At 45.3% G+C, this 20,152-nt stretch overlaps 2 protein-coding genes across 11 annotated transcripts in view; one reads left to right on the top strand and one right to left on the bottom strand.

Moving 5' to 3' along the window:
* LOC124309213 (protein madd-4) overlaps positions 1-10,257 on the bottom strand; it is a 102,511-nt gene extending 92,254 nt beyond the window's left edge. For all 5 annotated transcript variants that reach the window (XR_006909198.1, XM_046772618.1, XM_046772619.1 and 2 more), the window contains exon 1: positions 9,539-10,257. Coding sequence is in view for 4 of the 5 variants with exons in the window: in XM_046772618.1 (XP_046628574.1) it covers positions 9,539-9,562 (24 nt within the window). In the remaining variant the exon portion in view is untranslated. The remainder of the gene's footprint in view (positions 1-9,538) is intronic.
* Positions 1-19,252, top strand: part of LOC124309222 (uncharacterized) — a 112,255-nt gene extending 93,003 nt beyond the window's left edge. For all 6 annotated transcript variants that reach the window (XR_006909199.1, XR_006909200.1, XR_006909202.1 and 3 more), the window contains one exon: positions 18,773-19,252. Coding sequence is in view for 2 of the 6 variants with exons in the window: in XM_046772644.1 (XP_046628600.1) it covers positions 18,773-18,878 (106 nt within the window). In the remaining 4 variants the exon portion in view is untranslated. The remainder of the gene's footprint in view (positions 1-18,772) is intronic.
* The last annotated feature ends 900 nt before the right edge of the window (positions 19,253-20,152 follow it).

Raw genomic sequence — 20,152 nt, 5'->3', positions numbered from 1 at the left:
TCGTGTTGACCGGTGTAATCATTGAAACTGGAAATACCGAGTTTGAAAAAAAAGTTACGGCTTATAGGCAGTATGAGTTACTTCGCGACAACGATCCCCTGTTATTTCGATTTTTCATGGCACGGTGTCCAGTGGTCCCGGAAATGTCCGTAAATTTTGGTTTCTTTCAAAATTACGGAAAACTATCCTTGAAAAATATTTTATTCTTAATTTCCGTGAATAACCTGAAAATGTCCTGGAAATGTCCTCGAAGTAGTTGCGGATTTCTTACCGGACACCGTGCGTGATGGTTAACCGTAACCAGTATCCTTCGAAAGGTAAAGTAAAAAAGAAGAATCCACCAACACTTCGGGTATAAGTCTGATTAAGTATTAAAACAAGTGATTTCTCTGGCAGGTTATACGACGAGAATGTAAGCATGTGCGCATACACGCATTATACGTCTATTATACGGATCGTACATGAATATAAACGAGGGGATATGTGACCGCGGTATTATAGCCTCTTTGGCTATTTGCGTATAAATCGAGTGGACGATTTATAAAGAGAATTAGGATACCTTCGTCGCGTATATGCATGACCCTTGATTAATGGCCAGGTAACAATAAGCTCGGAAAATCTATTTTTGAAAACGAACGTAGCCTCGGGGCCCTCCTCCTTCCGCTCGGCCACCCTTTAACCCTTTTACGGTCACGTATGTAGGTACATACAAGCCTGTAGGTACACCATGCCTGTACGGCTACCGCTGCCTCGTTATTTCCCGGCGAAATTCGAAGCCATTATATAAATATGGGTAAAGAAAATGAAAATACACGGAGGTCACGGAAAAAGAGAAGTAGAAGATTGAAAATGGATAAACAAAATTCACCGAATTTCATCCCCCTTCGTTTTATTTTTGTTTGAAAGAACACACACCCACACACGCTTTTTTTTTACTTTATTCGCTGCATACAGTGCTTTGCAAACTCAATCTCTGCATAGGCGTTGCTCGTGCCTCTTGTTCAAACAACATATTCAGCTGAATGAACGTCGGCGGGTTCTCAGCAATTTGCTTCGTTCCATATTCAAAGGCGGACTCGGAGAGGAAGTACAGAATTCAAACAAAGTGAATCTGGATCGGGATTTATGTTTATATGAAAACAAAACGAAGAAGAGAAGCGAGAAGAAAAATGGAAGGTGTGGGAACAAATCAGTCGATACGATTGTATCGGATTTTAACGAGTTAATAATCATGATTATACTTTCATTGCGTTGTACTTGAACTCGTGGGAAACGAGGTCGGTTAAAAATACCTCGTTTCAAACTACGGATACTGGCGGTCATCTTGCAGTACGAATGGAATGTGGATAATTGGGAGATTCCAGAAATCACCGATTTCGATGTACCTACGGATCTCTCCCCCCCCCCCCCCCCTCTCTCTCTCTCTCTCTCTATATATATATATATCTAGCAAAGTACCTGACTTTTCTCCTTGGTGAAAAGCCGCGAAGGAGCCGGTGAAGCTTACCTTGGGAATGACGTCAAGATTTCTACGTTGCCGTGGAAACGCCAATCAATGGATGGAATTGCATTTGCGTTCGTCTGCAGCCACCGAGAGAGAATCGAAGATTCTGCAGCTATATGTATATATGAGGATATCCTCAGGATTATTCATAACTTTGTGAATCGTCTCTAATCCTTTTATTCCGCAGATTTCATCCGCGCACTGAGCGTTACTGCTAATAATAAGCCTTGACCGTTGGCTTGATTTTGAATATATATATATACACACACACACACACACACACACACACTCGTATCATCAATTTGCCACAACCGAGGAGCAAAACGAATAGCGTGGGCATTTGGAAGAGGGTAGTGAAATAGATTACATGTATATAATGAAATGTTTGTACTTTGTACGTCCGTTTCAATGATCGGACGTTGCATTAGAGTCTAGCTATACGGTGTACACTGACCTAATTTACGGAACACAGTGGCTAATTCTATAGTCTAATGTATACACTTGACGAAGATTCAATTATCACAATCAAAACATTTCCTCCTACACTGTAAGACTGGAAGAAGCAACTGCTGCGCAGTGCAGCTCACGCAATCAGTGGCGTCCACTTGTTAACTGCACAGTGTGCATCATACTCGTCAATTAAACACACTCGACGGTCATAAGTCTACCAGAGATATACGATGTGTAAGAAGCCCAGCATCAAATCGAAACATCCAAGCCGCACTAACGTCAAACCGCAACGGAGAAAAAAATAACAAAAGCAAACGATACGTCTAGCGTATTTCTGCCTCAGTGCGAGACAGAGAGAGAGAGAAGGTGAATTTTTTTTGTCTGCACCCTGTACTTAATTACAGTAATAACAGTTATAATAATAATGCTAATCTGAGGAAATTATGTCACGGGGAATGAGCGCGTTAAACCGTGGTCAAGCCGGTGAAATTGGTAATAACAGACGATGCGAAAACTGTGCAAAATGTTTAGCTGGCAAAATTCGAGGACTCGGTCGCACTGGGCTAATTAGAAGAGCGAGGGGGGGGGGGGGGGGGGGGGGGGGTCGCGCTAATTTTTACCCAATTAAAAACGTGACCGTTAGAGGATAGTCCTCCAGAGGGGAGGAGAGGGGAGCTGGCCGACTAGCGTTGAACGAATGGAACGGATGGGTCGGGTGGGTCGTCTTCGGCTACCAGGCGCCGCCTCGACGAGTCTCACTCGAAGGACTTGTGTAGGATGAAACGCATTAAATTACCACACAATCAGCCATAAAATTATATTTCGCATTTTAATTGTTCTTCTTTTATCATATTTTCTACGCACAATACATTTCTTTTTTTTTTTTCTCTCTCTCTCATCTTTTACAACCGCGACAATCGAGGATCACTTCTTACGTTCTTACCGTGCACGTGATCCAGACATTAGCAATTCATTTTGAACTCTGGAATCTCCTTCCCAGTTTTTTGTATTTTTCATCGCTGCAAATCCATTCTTCTCTTCAACCTAATCCAATTTTCAAGATCCTCGGTGAATTCCCGTTACGATTAAATTACATTTCTGCAGCAATATTATGACACGTGGTTGCGTCGTCGTTTCTGTATTTTTTAATTTAATGAGCTTGCATTCTTTTCGCAAAGGTGTCCGTATAATTGAATGAAATGGAACTGGGTCTCCAACTCGGATTTTAAGGAGGACGGATAAAAGGAGAATAAGAGGCGGGTTGTGGAGAGAAGGACGCTTAAGAATATCAACTGTAAAGTAACTTCTAATCCCGCAACAAAAGTTTCCTTTCCATCCGAGACCCTGCGAGTCAATTCCTGATTGAGCCGTCGTCGTCACCGGCGTCGCCTTCGCCTTTGCCTTTGCCTTCACCGCGTAAAAATCGATTTGGATTAACGACAAAGACTCTTTCCCAGTTCTATGTGCCTACATAGAACACTGTAGGCATTGTGTTCCATGTACAAATATGTACATAATACAAGTATTAACCCTCGTGCGAAGCGTGGATACCTTGGGTATACGTGTTTTGTTTCACCGATGAAAGACCACACATATCAGGCTCTTTTCCGTCGCGGTGAACAAAAAAGAATGGAAAAAAGGTAAGAACGAACAATGTCTTGAAAAACTGAGTACAGAAAATTTTATTTTCAATACATTATTTATCTTTTTATTCCCATTGACGACCTGTACAATTTCGTCGTTTTTGAAATGTCAATCCTCGATCACAGGTTCCAATAACGAAACATAGCTAATCGTCAGGGTTGCGATGTTCGATAATCGGACTCTCTATCGACCAGGTTTATTGTTGGCTCTTCACCCAGGCGTCGTGGTACATCCATATGCGGATTTGCCGATAGGGCTTCAGAGCTAGGCCGGTTCTCTGACGAAACACCCGGCATGCACACTGAATTCCGCAGCATTCAGAGGCACTGGCAGCAGCAGCCGCAGCAACGCTGGGTATAGCTAGCTTTTCGCTTTGGTACGCATCGAACGTGTCTGCGATGTGGGGCTGTATTCTGCTTTCTCGGATCCTTGCCAAACTGTGACAGCGGCTCCAGGTATGAATGTCGGAACACGAGCTGTCACCCGTTGTTACTTTCCTAATCGTTGCTGTTGTTGGTATTATTATTATTATTACTACTACTACTAATTTTATTACTTTTACCACCATTATTACTTTTACTATTGCTATCACTATTATACCGCACCCTCGATCGAAAACAAGGTACAAAATCCACATCGGGATTCGAGACGTAACCTTCTACACACACACACGCACACACACAGACACACCCAAGAACTCTACTATTATCATAGTTTCGTATTGATGTACGTAATATGGTATACCTACTTTGAGATGTGCAGTCCATAGAACAACAAAGATCAACTGTCCAATTCACGTCCATGTACTTGAATGATTATGCGGGCAGAATTTTCCTGTGTCATCGGCAAAAATTTGCACAATCTCTTCGGGTATCAATTTTTTTCTCCAGATTCATATTTAACGCGACATATTTTATTCCTACCATTTATCTTCCATCACAAGTGCACTTCGTTGATATTTCTAATCTCTGAGTGACAATATTTCATTTTGGACACCGCTCAGACGGTCGCATACATGTACGTGCGTGTTACAAGCGTGAAATCTGTAGCAGGGTGCGCGTCGAGGTGTGATGAGGCTTGAAAAAAGAGAGAAGGGTAAAATGGAGGAAACGAAAAAAACCGCGAGTGAGAATAAACGTTTAAAAAGCCAGAGAACCCGCAAAAAGTTAATCGCCGAGTCCCTGGGGGACCCCGAGCGTCATCGACCCTGAGTATGTAATTGCTGCAGGTTCTATGGCAACTTTTTTTATTATTAGCGCTGCCACGATTACTGGCAGACAGAGTTGGGAGACTGCAAAAAATGAAGTTACGAGTCATCAGCTGCAAGGATCACACGTTCGGAGCATATAGCCACTATTTCAACGATATCTACGGTGAATGCGAGCATGTGTAACTTCCGAGTTTGGCGCGTGCGAAAACGTGACAATTTCCGAGGTGAAATATTCATAGCGGGTCCGGGTATGCGTCGAAATCGCAAAACAAAATTTCACCCGAAAAATAAATGCTGCGAAGTAATCGGTGGAATCATTTCAAAGCTGTCACATGCTCCGCGACGTGTGTTAATTCCTTTGAGATGCTTAGCGTTCCATTGTTCGATCGACTGACTCACACCGTCAACGGAAACCTATTTAATTTGATCCCTGGAACTTTCGTCCTGTTACGTATTGCGATTTTCTTAATGATAAGCCTAATAAATTACACTCTTAATTAGTTCGTCCTGTTGATGTGATGGCAATTTTCGCAGGATCGATTTGTAGTGTGCGAATATCGAGTAGTGGTAAGAGATACGCCGAGAGATAGAATGAAACGGGACAGACGCAAGGAAAAAGAACAAATGTTGAGCAAATATTCATTTACACGGAGGTGAGATACCACCGATAAAAAAGTAGAAATCAGTTCTTCGAACCTGACCCTAATAGTCGACGCGAAGTGGTACGGCGCCTCTAACACCGCCACGGTTAGCTCGGCTATCGCTATACACACATTTCACTTCTTATCGTCAACTTTTAACGTCTCTACCGACGTTTCGCGGCGCGACCTCAGTCATCCTCGTTTTCTTCCACGCCTTTCCCGATCCTCCGAAACGGCCTACTGGTACCTCCGGAATAAAAAATGGACCGTAGCGAATCCATATTTGCAGCTTAGGCTAATAAGTGAGGCGAAGAAGAGTTGTACGATGGCCGTGGAAAGCTACATCATCCCGGGACGTGGCAGGTAGGATTTGGGTGCGTTATGCGCGGCATTGATTGCCAAGAACTCGTTAAGCGACGAGGAATCCTGAGATAGCTGACCGTCTTCAGAGGAGCCCTGAGCGTGCATACTTACACGCGGGAGATCCCGAGGAGATACATACCTATAATACCTCAAACCCTTTTAGGGCGTCACTTTCCGAGGTAAGGGTCCGACCGCAGTCATCACTGATTTCCACATCCCTGACAAATCCCCGTAAGCCCGTCGCTCTGATCGGTAGAGCGAAAAGCCTTTTAGAGAATATGTATTCGTTTTTAAATATAGTTCTCGAATTCTTCCCAGGATCAATTCCCACGAGGCATCGTAATGCCCACGCGCTTTCAGCCGGGGATTACCTCCTCCGCTTCTCCGCTTCCTCGCAAGCCCCTATAACGCAAAAGGACTCTGTTTGTCAGCTCGCTGTACACTGCATCCTTCGCGTGTCATCGTAGATCATTAGATTGATCGAACGATCGCCAAGTCCCGGATAATCGAACCGGCAAATACTCGGATCGGGTGAATTTGGACCGACGAGAAGGTGATCTCGACCCATTCGGACTCCATTTCACAATCTTCACAAGTCTGGTAAAGTGGCGATCGTAGGTATCCGCAGCTCCGATCAACGCCAGTCTCTATCCTCGTTCATACTTTCTAGTCAAAGTCGCTTGAAAAGCTGATCGTCGTTAGCTCGTGGCGTGACGTTCGAATTGTAAGGCGCCTAAGAGGCTCACGTCTCATACTTAAGGGGTGGAATTAGGACGAGCATCTCCCGACATCCCGGTAGTGAGCAATAGTAGATCCGATACCGTTCTTGAGCATAAACTGACCTACCCTACCCTCCGGTCGTAATTATTGCGGCAACCGCTGACCGGCCACCGTAGGTATAGCGCTGAAGTGCCCCCTCGGCTCGCTCAGGAATTCCTCCGAGGCTTTTTCCTCCTTTTTCATACCTTCTACAAAAGTCGCAGCACGCCGCTACCGCAGCCGTCCTGGAGTGTTTCGCACGCGCCATTGTGCGTCCGACGATTTACGTTTTTATTGTTGGGGAAAATCGGCCTCAGTCGACACCCGAGACGACCTCGGCGCTCCGGACACTCGAAGCTACGCGAACACGGCTCGACGCGGGATCGGCCTCACGAGGAAGGCGTCGCAGGACGATCTCTCCGATTTGATTTCTTTTGTAATGTGCTGTAGTGAACTGAAAACTAAGCGACTCGTATTTTTTTTCCATCTGCCATTGGACACTTTGAGGGGGTGAAACCATCCTCCGAAGTCAGGCATGTCAAGGGGCGATTTGGCAGCTTCACCGACAAAAACATAATATTTTTTAACCAATCCAAGTGGAAAAGTTTTCTCATAACGAGAAATAAAACATGTAATTTTCTCTCTAAAGAAAAAAAAATGCCAAATCGCTTCTTGACATGCCTTACTTTTGACGATAGTTTCACCCCCTTCAACCGTTTAATGGCAGATAAAAAAAATACGTTTCGCTTGGTTTTTAGTCTACCGTAACATATTACAAAGGAAACGGAATCGGAGATATCGACCTGGGATACCTTCTTTGTCAGTTCCGAATCTGGTGGGCTGAAGAGAGGACATAAAACTCGGTCCAATCCAGGCTACGTACTCGTCATTTTACTGACTCGACTTCTCCACCTACCTGAATAGCGACTCAGGTAGGGAACAGGTTGAAGCCCGGCACCCCGATACGGAGTCGAATAGTTTCCCGGAACTGCACGAGGGGAGGGTTTCTGGTCACGAGAAAAAGGCAAATTTCCTTTTGTACCCACCGCCCCGGGCTTCGCCATCCACCCTGAAGTCAGTCAGACGGTGAAAGAGAACTCGTGTTGGCTCCATAAACAACGCGGACAGTTTGACACGCCAGGCTTGGTGTATCGTCTTTTATCTCAAAGAAGCGTACACTAGAAAGAAAGAAACACCAGGGAGAAGAGTATCAGACACAGACGACCAGCGACCGCACGTGGTTCCTAAGCTAAACTTCACGTGCACACATGTGCGCGTTCCACCCGATGCAGTTTTTCAACCCGGTCGGCTTCCCAGAGTTGACCGCAAGGCGCCTCCGGCTGGAATAAAAATCTGCCACGTGCGGTTCTTTTGGCTCTAGAGAAATGCTCGAGCTTAAGCCGTTGGAACGTCTTAGCTCTTCGCCGACTCCAACGCCGAAGAATAGACTATCTCGGTCAGGAAGGGCAGCCCGGCTGAGATTCGGAGGTTACACTCGCGCTTCCCCACTCAATTTATCCTTTACCCTTTCAGGGTCGCCCTCCCTTGCGTTATCTCCAAGTTGTTTCACCTATTCCTTCCACCCCGCCGCTCCGGGGAGAGAAAAGGAGCGAAGAGAGAACGGAGAGAGAACTCTAGTCGCGTCGAGTGTTACACCCTGAAATATTCACCGACGCAACACCGCCGAGTATAAAGCTTTCGGTCTATCTCGGTTTCGCCAAGATTTTACTTCACTCTCCTCCCACTCGTTTCGGGTCGCGACATTACCGCTTAGTCAATTCTTGATAAGTATATTCGCTAGATATCTCATACATATATATATATGTATCGATATGATTGTCTGCCTCGCGTGTCGTCTCTTCAGACCACAGACGAGAATCGTTTCTAGTTTTGTTGTCACTTGGTCTTGCAGCGTTATTTGAATATTTTCGTGATCGAATTAAGCTCGGGGTAACGTTCCGTCAATTTCACCTCGCGAACTTATCACCCTGCATTCCTCGCCGCCTATTTGATACACAATAGTTTCCCCACGTCATATTTCCCACCCCCTCGCTCCGGTTCGTTAACGACGAGGCGTGTTATATATTTTGTTCATTCCGTCTCTCCTTCTCGGAACAATCAATGTAGATCCTATCGTTTACCAAGGGAATCTCTTTTCCCCCGTTTTGTCCGTCGTCCCGGTTATTTTGCCGAATAACACACCGCCGATGTTAATCTATACCGCCGGGAAGTCGGCTGAATGAATGAATGCGCCCGAGTTTTTCTTTGTCCTGTATTGCGATTAATAACTCGATATAGAAAAATGTGGTAGGAATACGTGTCGGCGAGTAAACAGGATGACGTAGCGAAACTTTCATTGATACGTAAAACTTATCAATTGTCAATGAAATGTTTTACGGATATTTCTTACTATAATTAATAATTCTCATATCTCGAATGTCGAGGGTTTTACGACACAATCAACGAGACCTAATTGAAACTCGAGGCGCTAATGAAATGCGCACTTCTTTTATCGTTTCCGTTACTCGTTCATCACATTCATAATTATGTTTCAAGATTGGATTACAATTTGATTTTTTTCCTACTTTCGATCAATGTTATATTTATACAGTTTATTTGCCACGCAGTTACTGTATTATTATCGCATCTTCTTAATTTATCAGTCAATTTGTCTTGGCAATAAGTCATGTGAAATGACGTTGACGTTGGACTAGAGCAGAATTCCTGTTGAGCAACATATTGCCTGTACTAATGACGATATTTGAGAACCGAGGATTATTTCGCTGAATGGAAAAAATCGCAATTTGTAATCCCGGGACACGAGAGCGCGTCGAACGATTGGGTACTTAGAAATTAACCAAAAATTGTCTCCTCGCTGAGAAACGTTTCTTTGGTAACTCTTCGGTGATTCTTCACCATCAATATATCTTGTCCGATTAGCGTTACGGTCAGTTTATTTTTACTTACGAGAACGAGTTGTAGTCTTTCCATTTCTCTCAAGGTTTGTCTTTTCACGATCTTGATAAATCACTGGGATTTCTTTTCACACACACGAAAGTAACGAAGCGAAAATAAAAAGTAAAGGATAGCCTCACCAACAATAAATTTCACAGGGCACAAAAAATCTGTCAGAATAATTCACAGTCGTTGCCGATCGCCTGCAGTTTCTTGCTGGTAACAGAAACAAACTTTATTCGCCGCGGTATTTTATTAAGATTCAAAGGTATCGTACACTCGTAGAGACAAGCACAGTATCTCGCTTTGGTGAAATAAAGAGAATTTATTCCGTTGCTGTGATATCCACCACGAAATAATCGAACCGAACTTATCTACGTTCGCACGTTATAATATTCCGTTGATTTTCTCTCTTCAGCACTGATCCGCGTGTCCTCGATAGCGAAACTCGTGTCTCCTGAGGTTAATGTATCCCTCCTCGACCAATCGGGTGAGTTGTAAAAGCAGCAAAAAAATTTGGAAAATAATTTAAAAGAAACAAAAAAAAAAATAATCAGAGATTAGCCGGGCGACGAATCGAAAATGCGAAAAGAACTTGTTAAACGGTAAATGAGGGAGAGACTCTTTCGGGCAGATTTTACAGTTCGCCGCGTGGTTTTAAACGTCAAAGGGGCCCGCGCCGGACTTCCAGCTTTCCAGTAAGCTCGCTCCTCTACGTTCTGTTCGGAGTGAGCGGTAGCACGCGAGTGAGTGGATTCGATGCCGATGACGCCGCGGGAGCCGAGGCGATGGGGGGGTCGCCAAACCCCCTCCACCCCCGGGGTGAGCGTAAGCGTAAGCGTTGCTTGCGGCGGTGCGCCAGATCCGCGCGGTCAAAACTTTACCCTCTCATCTTTGCCCGCCGTCCTCCGCTCCCGGAGGATCTCGAAGATCGACTATAGCCTTGTTTTTGCCCCACTTATATCGAGACAAACTGACAGCCAATCGGTATCTTGGCTGTACAGCGTTGTCCTTAATTAATAAAGAGCTCGTTGAAATTTACGTCAATCTACCGGCAAGAGCGATGATCGCCACCTACGTGTAATCCCAGTTCTACGAGCCATGGTGTAGACGATTTCAAACGTTGTTACGTGTCGAACGAGTTGTACGAACTGTTGCTTCGACTCTCTATTTTCACCCCTGCTTTCGCGATGACAATTATCTACCGTGTCGCGACAGGGTTGATAACGTCACCCCGCAGCTACCCGCTCCAACAATATTTGGCTGTCATAAATTCGGAACCGCGAAATCGCGTCCCTTGCCCAAGTACGTACATACAGCTGGCGAAAGAGCGTCTCGCGTTAATATAACAGAGGTCCGCACACCTCCGTATATTTGAAAAAGTCGCTTGGTTCGCGGTTACGTGCCCGGCATAATCCAGCAGCATTAGACCTCGTTATCTTATGCAGGACGAGGTTGCGGGGCGGCGGTGATTTTTCGTCGTAGATACAAGTCGGGCGTTTATGCCGGCCGCGACGTAGGTAACTTCGTTGTCCATTGTGTCGTGCGTACATTTTCGAGGACCGGAAGTTACGAATAAGCGACGAATTGTTAACCCCGCAGACTCGAGACTACGGAAAGCCACTCAAGGCTGAATGCCTCCACTGTGTCGTGTCGCATAGCGGTCAGCAGCTACTTCGACCGCTATCCGATTGACCGCGCTACTTTTCCAGCTTGAAAATGAGTCCGTCTCATCCTCATCCCTCGACTCTCTTCTACGGTCCGAATCCATTCCAAGCAGCTCCGGTGCGGCAGCAACGTGAAATGCGATATCCACTCTCGGCGAGGTCACGGACCCCGTCACGCAGCGTACGAATGAACGTACGTGAATCACTCGCTTCCGGAAGTAGGAGAAAACGAAGAAACAAAAATGTCAAGCGACCGACGAGAACTATACTTCGGATACCATCTGTTTGTTGGCCTCCACGTCACGCCGAGATTCCGGATCACTTGGTATCCAAACTCTTACAGTATTCGGCATTACGAAATTTTCCCCTCTCTTTTCGTCCTTCCATTCCCCGCTCTCCGAATCCCATATAGTTCTATTGACTAGGATTTTAATAAGCCTCTCGTAGCTAAGTCCCTCGGACGAAAAGTTTAATATCGTGAGTATTGAAAAAAGGATAATAGGAGATTACCTACGAAGATTACCTAAGCGGGCATTTCCCCGTTATTTGTCACCCGTAATGCCATCGTCTCAGGCATCTCTCTTTTTACCGCCGCATTTACGATTCATCACGCCGCTTAATCTGCCCAGGCACCCTTACGTAAGAGGAAATACCTGCTAAAAAAACAGGTGAATTAAATCACTCCTCCATGCATTTTGCCAACACGATGAGACGCCGCAGTAATCCATTGGTACGATTGTTTTTTGCACTCTATACGTGAAAACCCCCGCGATCGAAGCTCGATAGTGCATCATAATCCTCAAAACCGAGTAATTAGCAGGCTAATCACAAGTTCGACAGACAACACCCATCAGTATTCTCAACGCTCGCACAGTGCAAGCTCGTATCGTGAAGAACCTAGTTTTAACGCTTACCGCCGCTGCGCTTAAGCGATCGCCTCCGAAACCAAGTCAAGTCATTGAACTATGACGTCGAGTCCAACGCAGCGCGCGCGAAGTTTGGTGAAGCGATTACAACGCGGCATCGTCGGCGGTCCACCAGTGATCGGAGGGAAGCTTAAAGCTCGTGGGTGGGGAAAACGCGATGCATGGTGGATGTATCGCAGCGGATGAGTAAACGGGACTGCCTGCGGAGGGAGAATGGACGAAAAAGGAATGGGAAAAAAAAAATACGGAAAAAGAACAACAAGGTGTGACGCAACTCTTCTGCGGAATGTGGGTTACGATCTTCCGCCTCCCCCTCCCCGTTCCCTGCCTCGCTTCCTTGCTCCCTTCATCCCCCAGTCGTTTCACCCCAGCAGCGCGTACTATTAGAGCGCGTGGACCACCCGGCGTGGGGTGAAGCGGGTTGTCAAGGGAAGGGGGGGGGGGAGCAGGGAGCATGGATTCCTTCCTGTAAGAGGGCCAACCGACGGGAGCAGGGAACGGGAGACGGGAACGAAGTACGTCTGGCTGCAGCCACGCTGTCGCCAGCGCGCATCGATCCGGGCATAGTCCGCGACTTCTTGCCGCGCGCTAACTCCTCTCGGTATCTGCGTTGGTCCAGCGACGCCAGCATCCTGGCTTCCCAAACCGGACGATCTCGCCGACGAAGGGCGAAACGGCGGTGCAGCACGCGTTATAATAACTCTTCGAGTGTCTCTTACGGTGCCACGGTCCTTATTTAGGGGTGTTGACGAATTTTTGACTGATGAAATTAGGCAATTGTTTTTGAATTATTTGAAGTTGATTTGGGGGGTGGGGTGGAAAAAATTTGTCAACACCCTAAGTAAGGATCTCCCTAGTGTCCCTCAATATGCCTTTGGCAGGTGGGATGAAACGAGAGAACTTAGGGCAAGGAACTTTGACCATCGGAGCAATCGCTTACATCTACGATCGAAGCAGATTATTCTGCGCAGTAATTTGCCGCACGTGCGTTTGTCACGTAAAAAACGTTGAAACTTTATTCCTCTATACCCTCTTTCGCTGTCTGTCGATCACGCAGGTCTTACAGGAAGCCGAGCATCGCATCGTTATTCACCGAATCCTGATAACCCGAAAACGAAGAACGTCACTATTGCAGTGAGTCGATATGGCCGAGGGGTGCTCCGAGTTGTTCGACTCTTGGCTCCGGCTTGACGCGAACCTCACCCATATATTTATACGTACAGCCGCGGATTCACCTGCTACGATTCGCGATTTTCTACGATCCGCAAAATCAGGAGCCAGAAATCAGAACTACAATATATACCGTACGCGTATATGGAACGCTGCAACCCGTTCCGAGTTTTCATCCTTTTATTTTAGCCCTACATTTTTTTCACAACAGTTTCCCCGTTCTATTTTTACGGGATCTCTACCAAGCATATTGTATAGTTTCAGATAGTTTTCACGCCAAAGTGCAATGGCGATTCTTCTGTTGTAACAGCAATGGTGGCATTATTTTTCGATGCGATATTTTTTTTGCCTTTTTGTCGGCAGCTTGGAAAGTAGGCTGATCGGTCGGCTTCGGGGCTAAATTACTTGGCGTATTGACGAATATACCAATTCACACGGAACAGGGGACACCGACATAACTAACTCATTTTTTCATTCATTCATTCGTTCGTTTTTATGGACTTTTAATGGATTTGACGAGTTTTGCGAATCCGCGTACGTGGGCGTGAAAAACGACTCGGCCAGGTGAGTAGATTTTGACAGCTTTTCGAGGACATGCCGACGGGTCGGGTGTCGGTGCCGTGAATTAATTGAGGCAAGGTGTCGTTAACGCGAATGCGAGTGCGGATATAACCGCGGTGATTTCAGCGTCACCTATAGGTCGGGGAAAAAAGGCGAAGTATGACGATAATTTACTCCCGGCTGAGGGACGAATCACCGTGTGACTTAGTATCGAAGTTTTCGGGTTGCGAGATCGTTGCAGAGAATGAGAGAAAAGGGGCCCGAGAAATCCCCTAACGACTTTGGCAAAGTTGGCGAACGTTCTTCAGGTGAACAAACGCTACGGCCCGCAAGGTCTTTCCCCCGAAATCGTCGCAACTATAACACATAACTACTAGAATACGAGATGCGGGTAGTTGGAAGACTTACGAGCCTCCCGCAACACCTATCCGCTATTTACGGATACGAGCCGGAATATGGAAAAAATCCGTACACTTTGAATGTCGGCATGATACATGAGGATGGTCCTTATTAAGGGTGCTGACGAATGTTGTTCCGCCTCACTCTCCAAATCAACTTCAACTAATTCTCCGCACTTCTTCTAAATAAAAAAGTCACATTTCGAGGGTGTGCAATTTGTTTTGAATGATTTGAAGCTGATCTGGGGGTCGGGGTGGCAAAAATTCGTCAAGACCCTAAATAAGAACCACCCTAATGATACATACGCAGTGGAAGTAGGGACACAACAGCCGCATCAGAAGTATGAAATACTTGGAGAGAGTAGGAATATCCAACGAAGCATGCGCCAGTTCGGTGTGCTTGTGTAGGTGAGAGTTTTAGCGGCGCGGGTTGGGTTAGGAACCGTTTTGAAAACAGAGTCGCGGCTGCTGAGACTGGAGGGTGCGGGGGAAGTCAGTCGCCTCTTTGCTATCGCGGGAGGGAAATACTTATATTTTGATTTAAAACGCAAAGAGGTAGTAGCTCCTGGATTTTGGTATTGGAGGCACGGTGAAATCAAAATATTTGCTCCCTCAAAGGACCTTTGGCGACGCCTACGGCCTGAATTCGAAATGTCCCCTCCCTCCCTTCCTCCCTGCCCTACCCACCTCCGGCCTTTTCTCTCTTTGCCAATCTTTACCTCTCCTCTATAGCGACCCCTGGAAAACATCCTTGAATATTTCACCCGCAAACGTCAATCGCCGCAGTTACGAGCTTTCGGCTCAACTCTCGTTAGCTGGCAGGTGGAAAATTTCTCGTAATACCGGATTTGGAGTTGACGTGAAAAACCGAAATTCATCAAACCAATGGCTGCGTAGTCTCGGGGTCGAATTTTCATACACCTTCGTTAAGTAGGCTAGACGAAAAAGTTTTAACATAGGTACAACGACGGTGCCTATCAAGTCAGCACTACCAATTTATACACGGCATTCGGATAGATCTGATAATTTCTCGTACATTCGTTGCTAATTAGTTTCACACAATGCCGTATACTATTCTAGAAATGACGTTCAATATGATTAAAATGGACGAGAAATTGGAAGATCTAATTACTGCCGGAGGAGTTGATGCCGCGATGTTTCCACAGTCATTTTAATCTTATAATCGGGTGATGAAATGTCAAGAAACGGTCAGATCAATCAATTGAAAACAAGTGTTCGCTAAAATCCAACTTTATCGATATGGAAATCAACATTCCAGCAATGAGACTATTACCGACAGAATTTTTTCCCCCAGGTAACCCGCCCATACAATCTTATAATAGGTAAAGAGTCGGGGAAACTTTCCTCATCGCTTCAGCAAACTCTAACCGAAATCTCAACACTTTATTTACAGTCTACTGCTCTCCGACTTGTTCCGACCTTGGCAATTTTCTTCAAGGGTGTACAAGGGAACGCCGGTATTTCTCGATGGTTGATAAAACAAAGGAAAATCGATCTGCCGTGTTTGACTATTCTCGCTCGTATATCTTCGCGTGGAAAGATATTTGTTAGGGCATTTCTTATTTTCCTTTCTCTTATCTCGCGTTTATTTTCATCCTACTATCCAGTTCCACCGGCTTTCGTACCTACGGCCGATTGATTTGGGGCCGATTGATAAAATTTAAATAAATCGAACCTCACCTGCAAGATGTAACTGCACGGCGTACCAAACTGAAAGTACCTACGACGCCCGTTTTACGTACGACGTGCCGTAAATTCATAAGGGAGGAAAACGAAACTCCACAAAGATACGAAACGAACAATGAAAATTCTCGATGATTGAGACATCCATTGTTGAGATCGTGGATCAAAGTATTAGCACTCACGCGATTGGCCCATCAGAAAGCGTATAACGCGATGAACCAACGCCCTGTAAACGGTGGAAGAACCGCGTTGAAATATCTCGGATATCGCCCCGTAAATCCTAATAGAAGTTTAAAAAGTCCTCGAGCCGAGAGCCCCGTTCCCCGGTGTGCCGAACGTGATTTATACCTTGGAATATACGTGCATACCCATACTTGACTGCGAAATCATCAACCTTGACGACGGATTGCCGTTAGTTACGGTAGGACCTCGTCATTTCCAACGTTTTATGATTGGCCTTTCCGACCACAAGCTAGTTGACCACAAGCTTAAAGGAATCATGGAGCTGCTCGGCAAAGATCCGTGCCTCGATACAACCGCGTAATATATGCTATGGTATCAGGTGCACCGTGTGGTGCAACACCATTCTCATATACCCCCAAGATCAGATAGAATCTAGTTTATTAAGAGCAGGTAACATCGGCGGGGGCGCAATAAAACCTTCCATTTTTTAACGCGCGTGCTAAAGAATGGGAACCTTAAACTCAAGACGAAACCCATATATTATCAGGGTGCTTAGCCACGGCCCCATAGGTGGCTAGTTCAGTACTGCGTGCAGCTCGCGTTTGAAATACCTTCGTCTGAACAACGTTTTATTCATCTTTCCGAAAGCGTACGTTTGCTGTTCGTGTACACGCCGGTTTGGCAGCGCGATAACAGCGAAGCGCAAAATTGCAATCCCAATCCAATCAAAGAATGGACATAATACACCTATGCATACATAATTGTGGTGGATACATTATTTGATATAGGCGAGTCTAAATCATCGCTACGAAACGAGAACACATATGTTTCGGTCAGACAGAAACCCCGGTGGACCCCCCACGGCTCCCAGCATCGGGACACGAAACCGTTTAGACGTGGCGTGTAAGTGGTCAGTGATTCTCATAACGCGATTCCACATCGATCGCGGCAAAGAGTGTGAAAAAGACCGCGTAGACGAAGAAAGGGGGACCAGGCGAAGCTGTTACTTGCGGTTGTTCTCCTGCAAGGACGCTGCAGAGCCGAGGAGTCGCAGAGACGTCGGGCAGGATGACCGAATCCTCGTCCTCGTCGTCCTGGTCGGCTCGTGTGTACGGGGGATTGATAAATGGAGAATGATAAATTGCAGGTGGGGTTTGTTGCGCGGATGAAATCAGGAGCCGAGGAAGTCCTGAGACCCACTGGGCACTTACAAGGAGCTGTTTTTGATAAACTGCTGTTTATACTAGGCATTACACGCTGCTTCCTAGGCGCCATTAGTCAGTGGCGGTCGGTCGACCTTACATATTTTCCATGTGAGTAAGAATTCGAACCCGCCTACGTGGCGCGACGACTGTACCAAATTCTTGTCGCGTGAGAGAAAAGTCAACCACTCACTATGGACACATCATTCGTACAGTACCTACGCGAGGCCGTTGATAACGCGAGAGGGAATACAGAGAAGCGCGGTATTAGGTGAAACGTAACAAAACACAAAGAAAACCTCCGACTCACGCTCGCTGTATAATCTCAAGCCTTACGAAGCCGCGACGGCGACAGTTTGGGGAGAAAGAGAGCTAGCTGCGCGGTTAAGTGGCTCGAGTCATGGGTTTCAAAGTACATTGATAACTGAAGTAGGTAATTTTCCTAGCATCAAAACTTTCTCTCACATTTTGCTCGCGTCATTTTCTTTCGCTACCTACGGAGCTAAATCTTTTCGGTATTATAGGACAAGGCTGCTCTGCGGTTACGAGACCACAAACCTATTAGAGTTGATCAAGTTTCCGGCACATTGCGAGTCCGGCCTTATGTTTCAGTTCTTGCGTTAAGCAGCCCGCAAGCTTTGAGCCAACGCCAGGCATTGTGCTTGCCCCATTAATCAAACCAAGTTTCTGTACAGGTATAGTCTTAGACTTTTCTCTCGTCTAAGACTTCGATCTTTGTTTATTCCGCGAATCACCCGACGTGGATCGATATATTAGACTCAAAGTGCCCGCCGGCACTGCGATAGAGGAAATAATAAAATACGACAGCTTTCATCGCGTAGTAACCACCCAGGATTATTTCTTCTTCCTTTTTTTTTTTTGTGACGATAATTCTAAGAATTACTGCGTGAATGCCTACACGTTTTCTAAACATTTGAGGTGCGTGGCGCTGTTATCGACACCTCGATAATTAATTCCTGTACTTTATCGTTGTTCCATGGTAAAAATCTTCAGATGACGATCAGCATCTGTTACAAGTGTCCTAAATATCTCGTTTGCTTTTATCGTACCTATAAAAATTGACCCTGGATCGGATGACGTGTATTACCTCGCACAGTACGTGAAGCGTATCGATTTCTGAACACCGCGGTTTTGAGGCCCATTTTGTCCTCTCCAAACACACAATTTATCCCTGTACCATTGCTTCTTCACAGACGTATGCGATACTAGATTCCTCTGTGATATTCAAACCTTCTCTTTCTCAAACTCCCAATAAAACACAATCGACTAACGGTCGAGAATGAGTTGTCATTGATATACCATACTTGGAGGACGATTTGTCACTCGCCTGTTTTCTTTTTGCAAACTCTATCCACTTTCGAATCAAAGTCACGTTAACAATACTAACAGTGTACCTCGCTTTCTGATATTACAGACAAACCTATCAGCCACTCGTTTTATGGAGGATAAGGACATCAGAATACATAGTACACGGTGAACGTACGCACAACGACGCTGGACGCTGTGGCTCGGGAAACTAGTGATCTTCGGTAAAATTGTGTGAGATCTGTATGTATGTATGTATGTATACAATTATGTGTGTGTGTTTCGTTTATTATGCCTAGTTCATACATAGCCGAGAGACCATGAGTTGTACAAAACAATTCATAGAGTGAAAAATAGTATATATTATGAAAATGAAATACAATACAACATGAAAACGAAATAAAAGATAGTACCAATATGTTTGCATGATAAAGTGCAGATTTACATGTAGTGCGGATATGCGTATAATATATACTGGTAATTGTGAATGATTTTGATATTGTTACTATAATTTGTAAAATTACTTTGTTGATTACAGTATTTAATGAGTAACGTAGATGTACACTACTTTTTTCTCGAGTAACTTTCTCTCATTTTCCGAAATAAAGGTTTGATCTGCCAAAGTATGCTGTAATTATTGCTATTTATATAATTGGAATACGAGTTACAAATAAAATACGAAAATGCAATTATTTCAAGTGATATCTATCCAGCCTCTTGTCTCCTGGCAGTAGTATCAGCTTCAAAGGAAGTAAGGCTGACCCCTTTGCAATTTTGGCGAAAATTTTCGCGATTTTGAAGAGTGCTGGAATAAATTAATTAAGGCACTATTCCGACGTAAGTTTGCGAGAGAAATCGATTGGGCGCAGTCCCAATACGCTGCGATCAACGCATCAAAAGTAACAGCCAAAAAACGAAAACCTGTGATTTCGACATTTTTCAGCAGGTGCTTTTTCCGTCGTAATTTCTCTCCTGTTAATCCCACGCTGTTTTCGCTGCGTTTTCTGAGTTCCTGGGGGTCCAATTGGTCAGAAAAGGATCATAGAAATCGAATCGGAGACTGAAAGTTTTTCGCCCAAAAAAACAGCAAGGCTTACCCCTTTGTATTTTTGGCGAAAATTTTCGCGATTTTGAAAAGTGCTGGAATAAATTCTTTCACGCACTATTCCGACGTAATTTTGCGAGGGAAATCGATTGGGCGCAGTCCCAATACGCTGCGATCAACGCATCAAAAGTTACAGCCAAAAAACGAAAACCTGTGATTTCGACATTTTTCAGCAGGTGCTTTTTCCGTCGTAATTTCTCTCCTGTTGATCGCACGCTGTTTTCGCTGCGTTTTCTGAGTTCCAGGGGGTCCAGTTGGTCAGAAAAGGGTCATACAAATCGAATCGGAGACTGAAAGTTTTTTGCCCAAAAAAACGGCAAGGCTTACCCCTTTGTATTTTTGGCGAAAATTTTCGCGATTTGAAAAGTGCTGGAATAAATTCTT

This window comes from Neodiprion virginianus, chromosome 7 (genome assembly GCF_021901495.1).
Source record: "Neodiprion virginianus isolate iyNeoVirg1 chromosome 7, iyNeoVirg1.1, whole genome shotgun sequence".
In the NCBI taxonomy this organism is placed as follows: Eukaryota; Metazoa; Arthropoda; class Insecta; order Hymenoptera; family Diprionidae; genus Neodiprion; species Neodiprion virginianus.
Note: the sequence above shows the minus strand (reverse complement) of the source record. Positions and strands in the feature narration are given on the sequence as shown.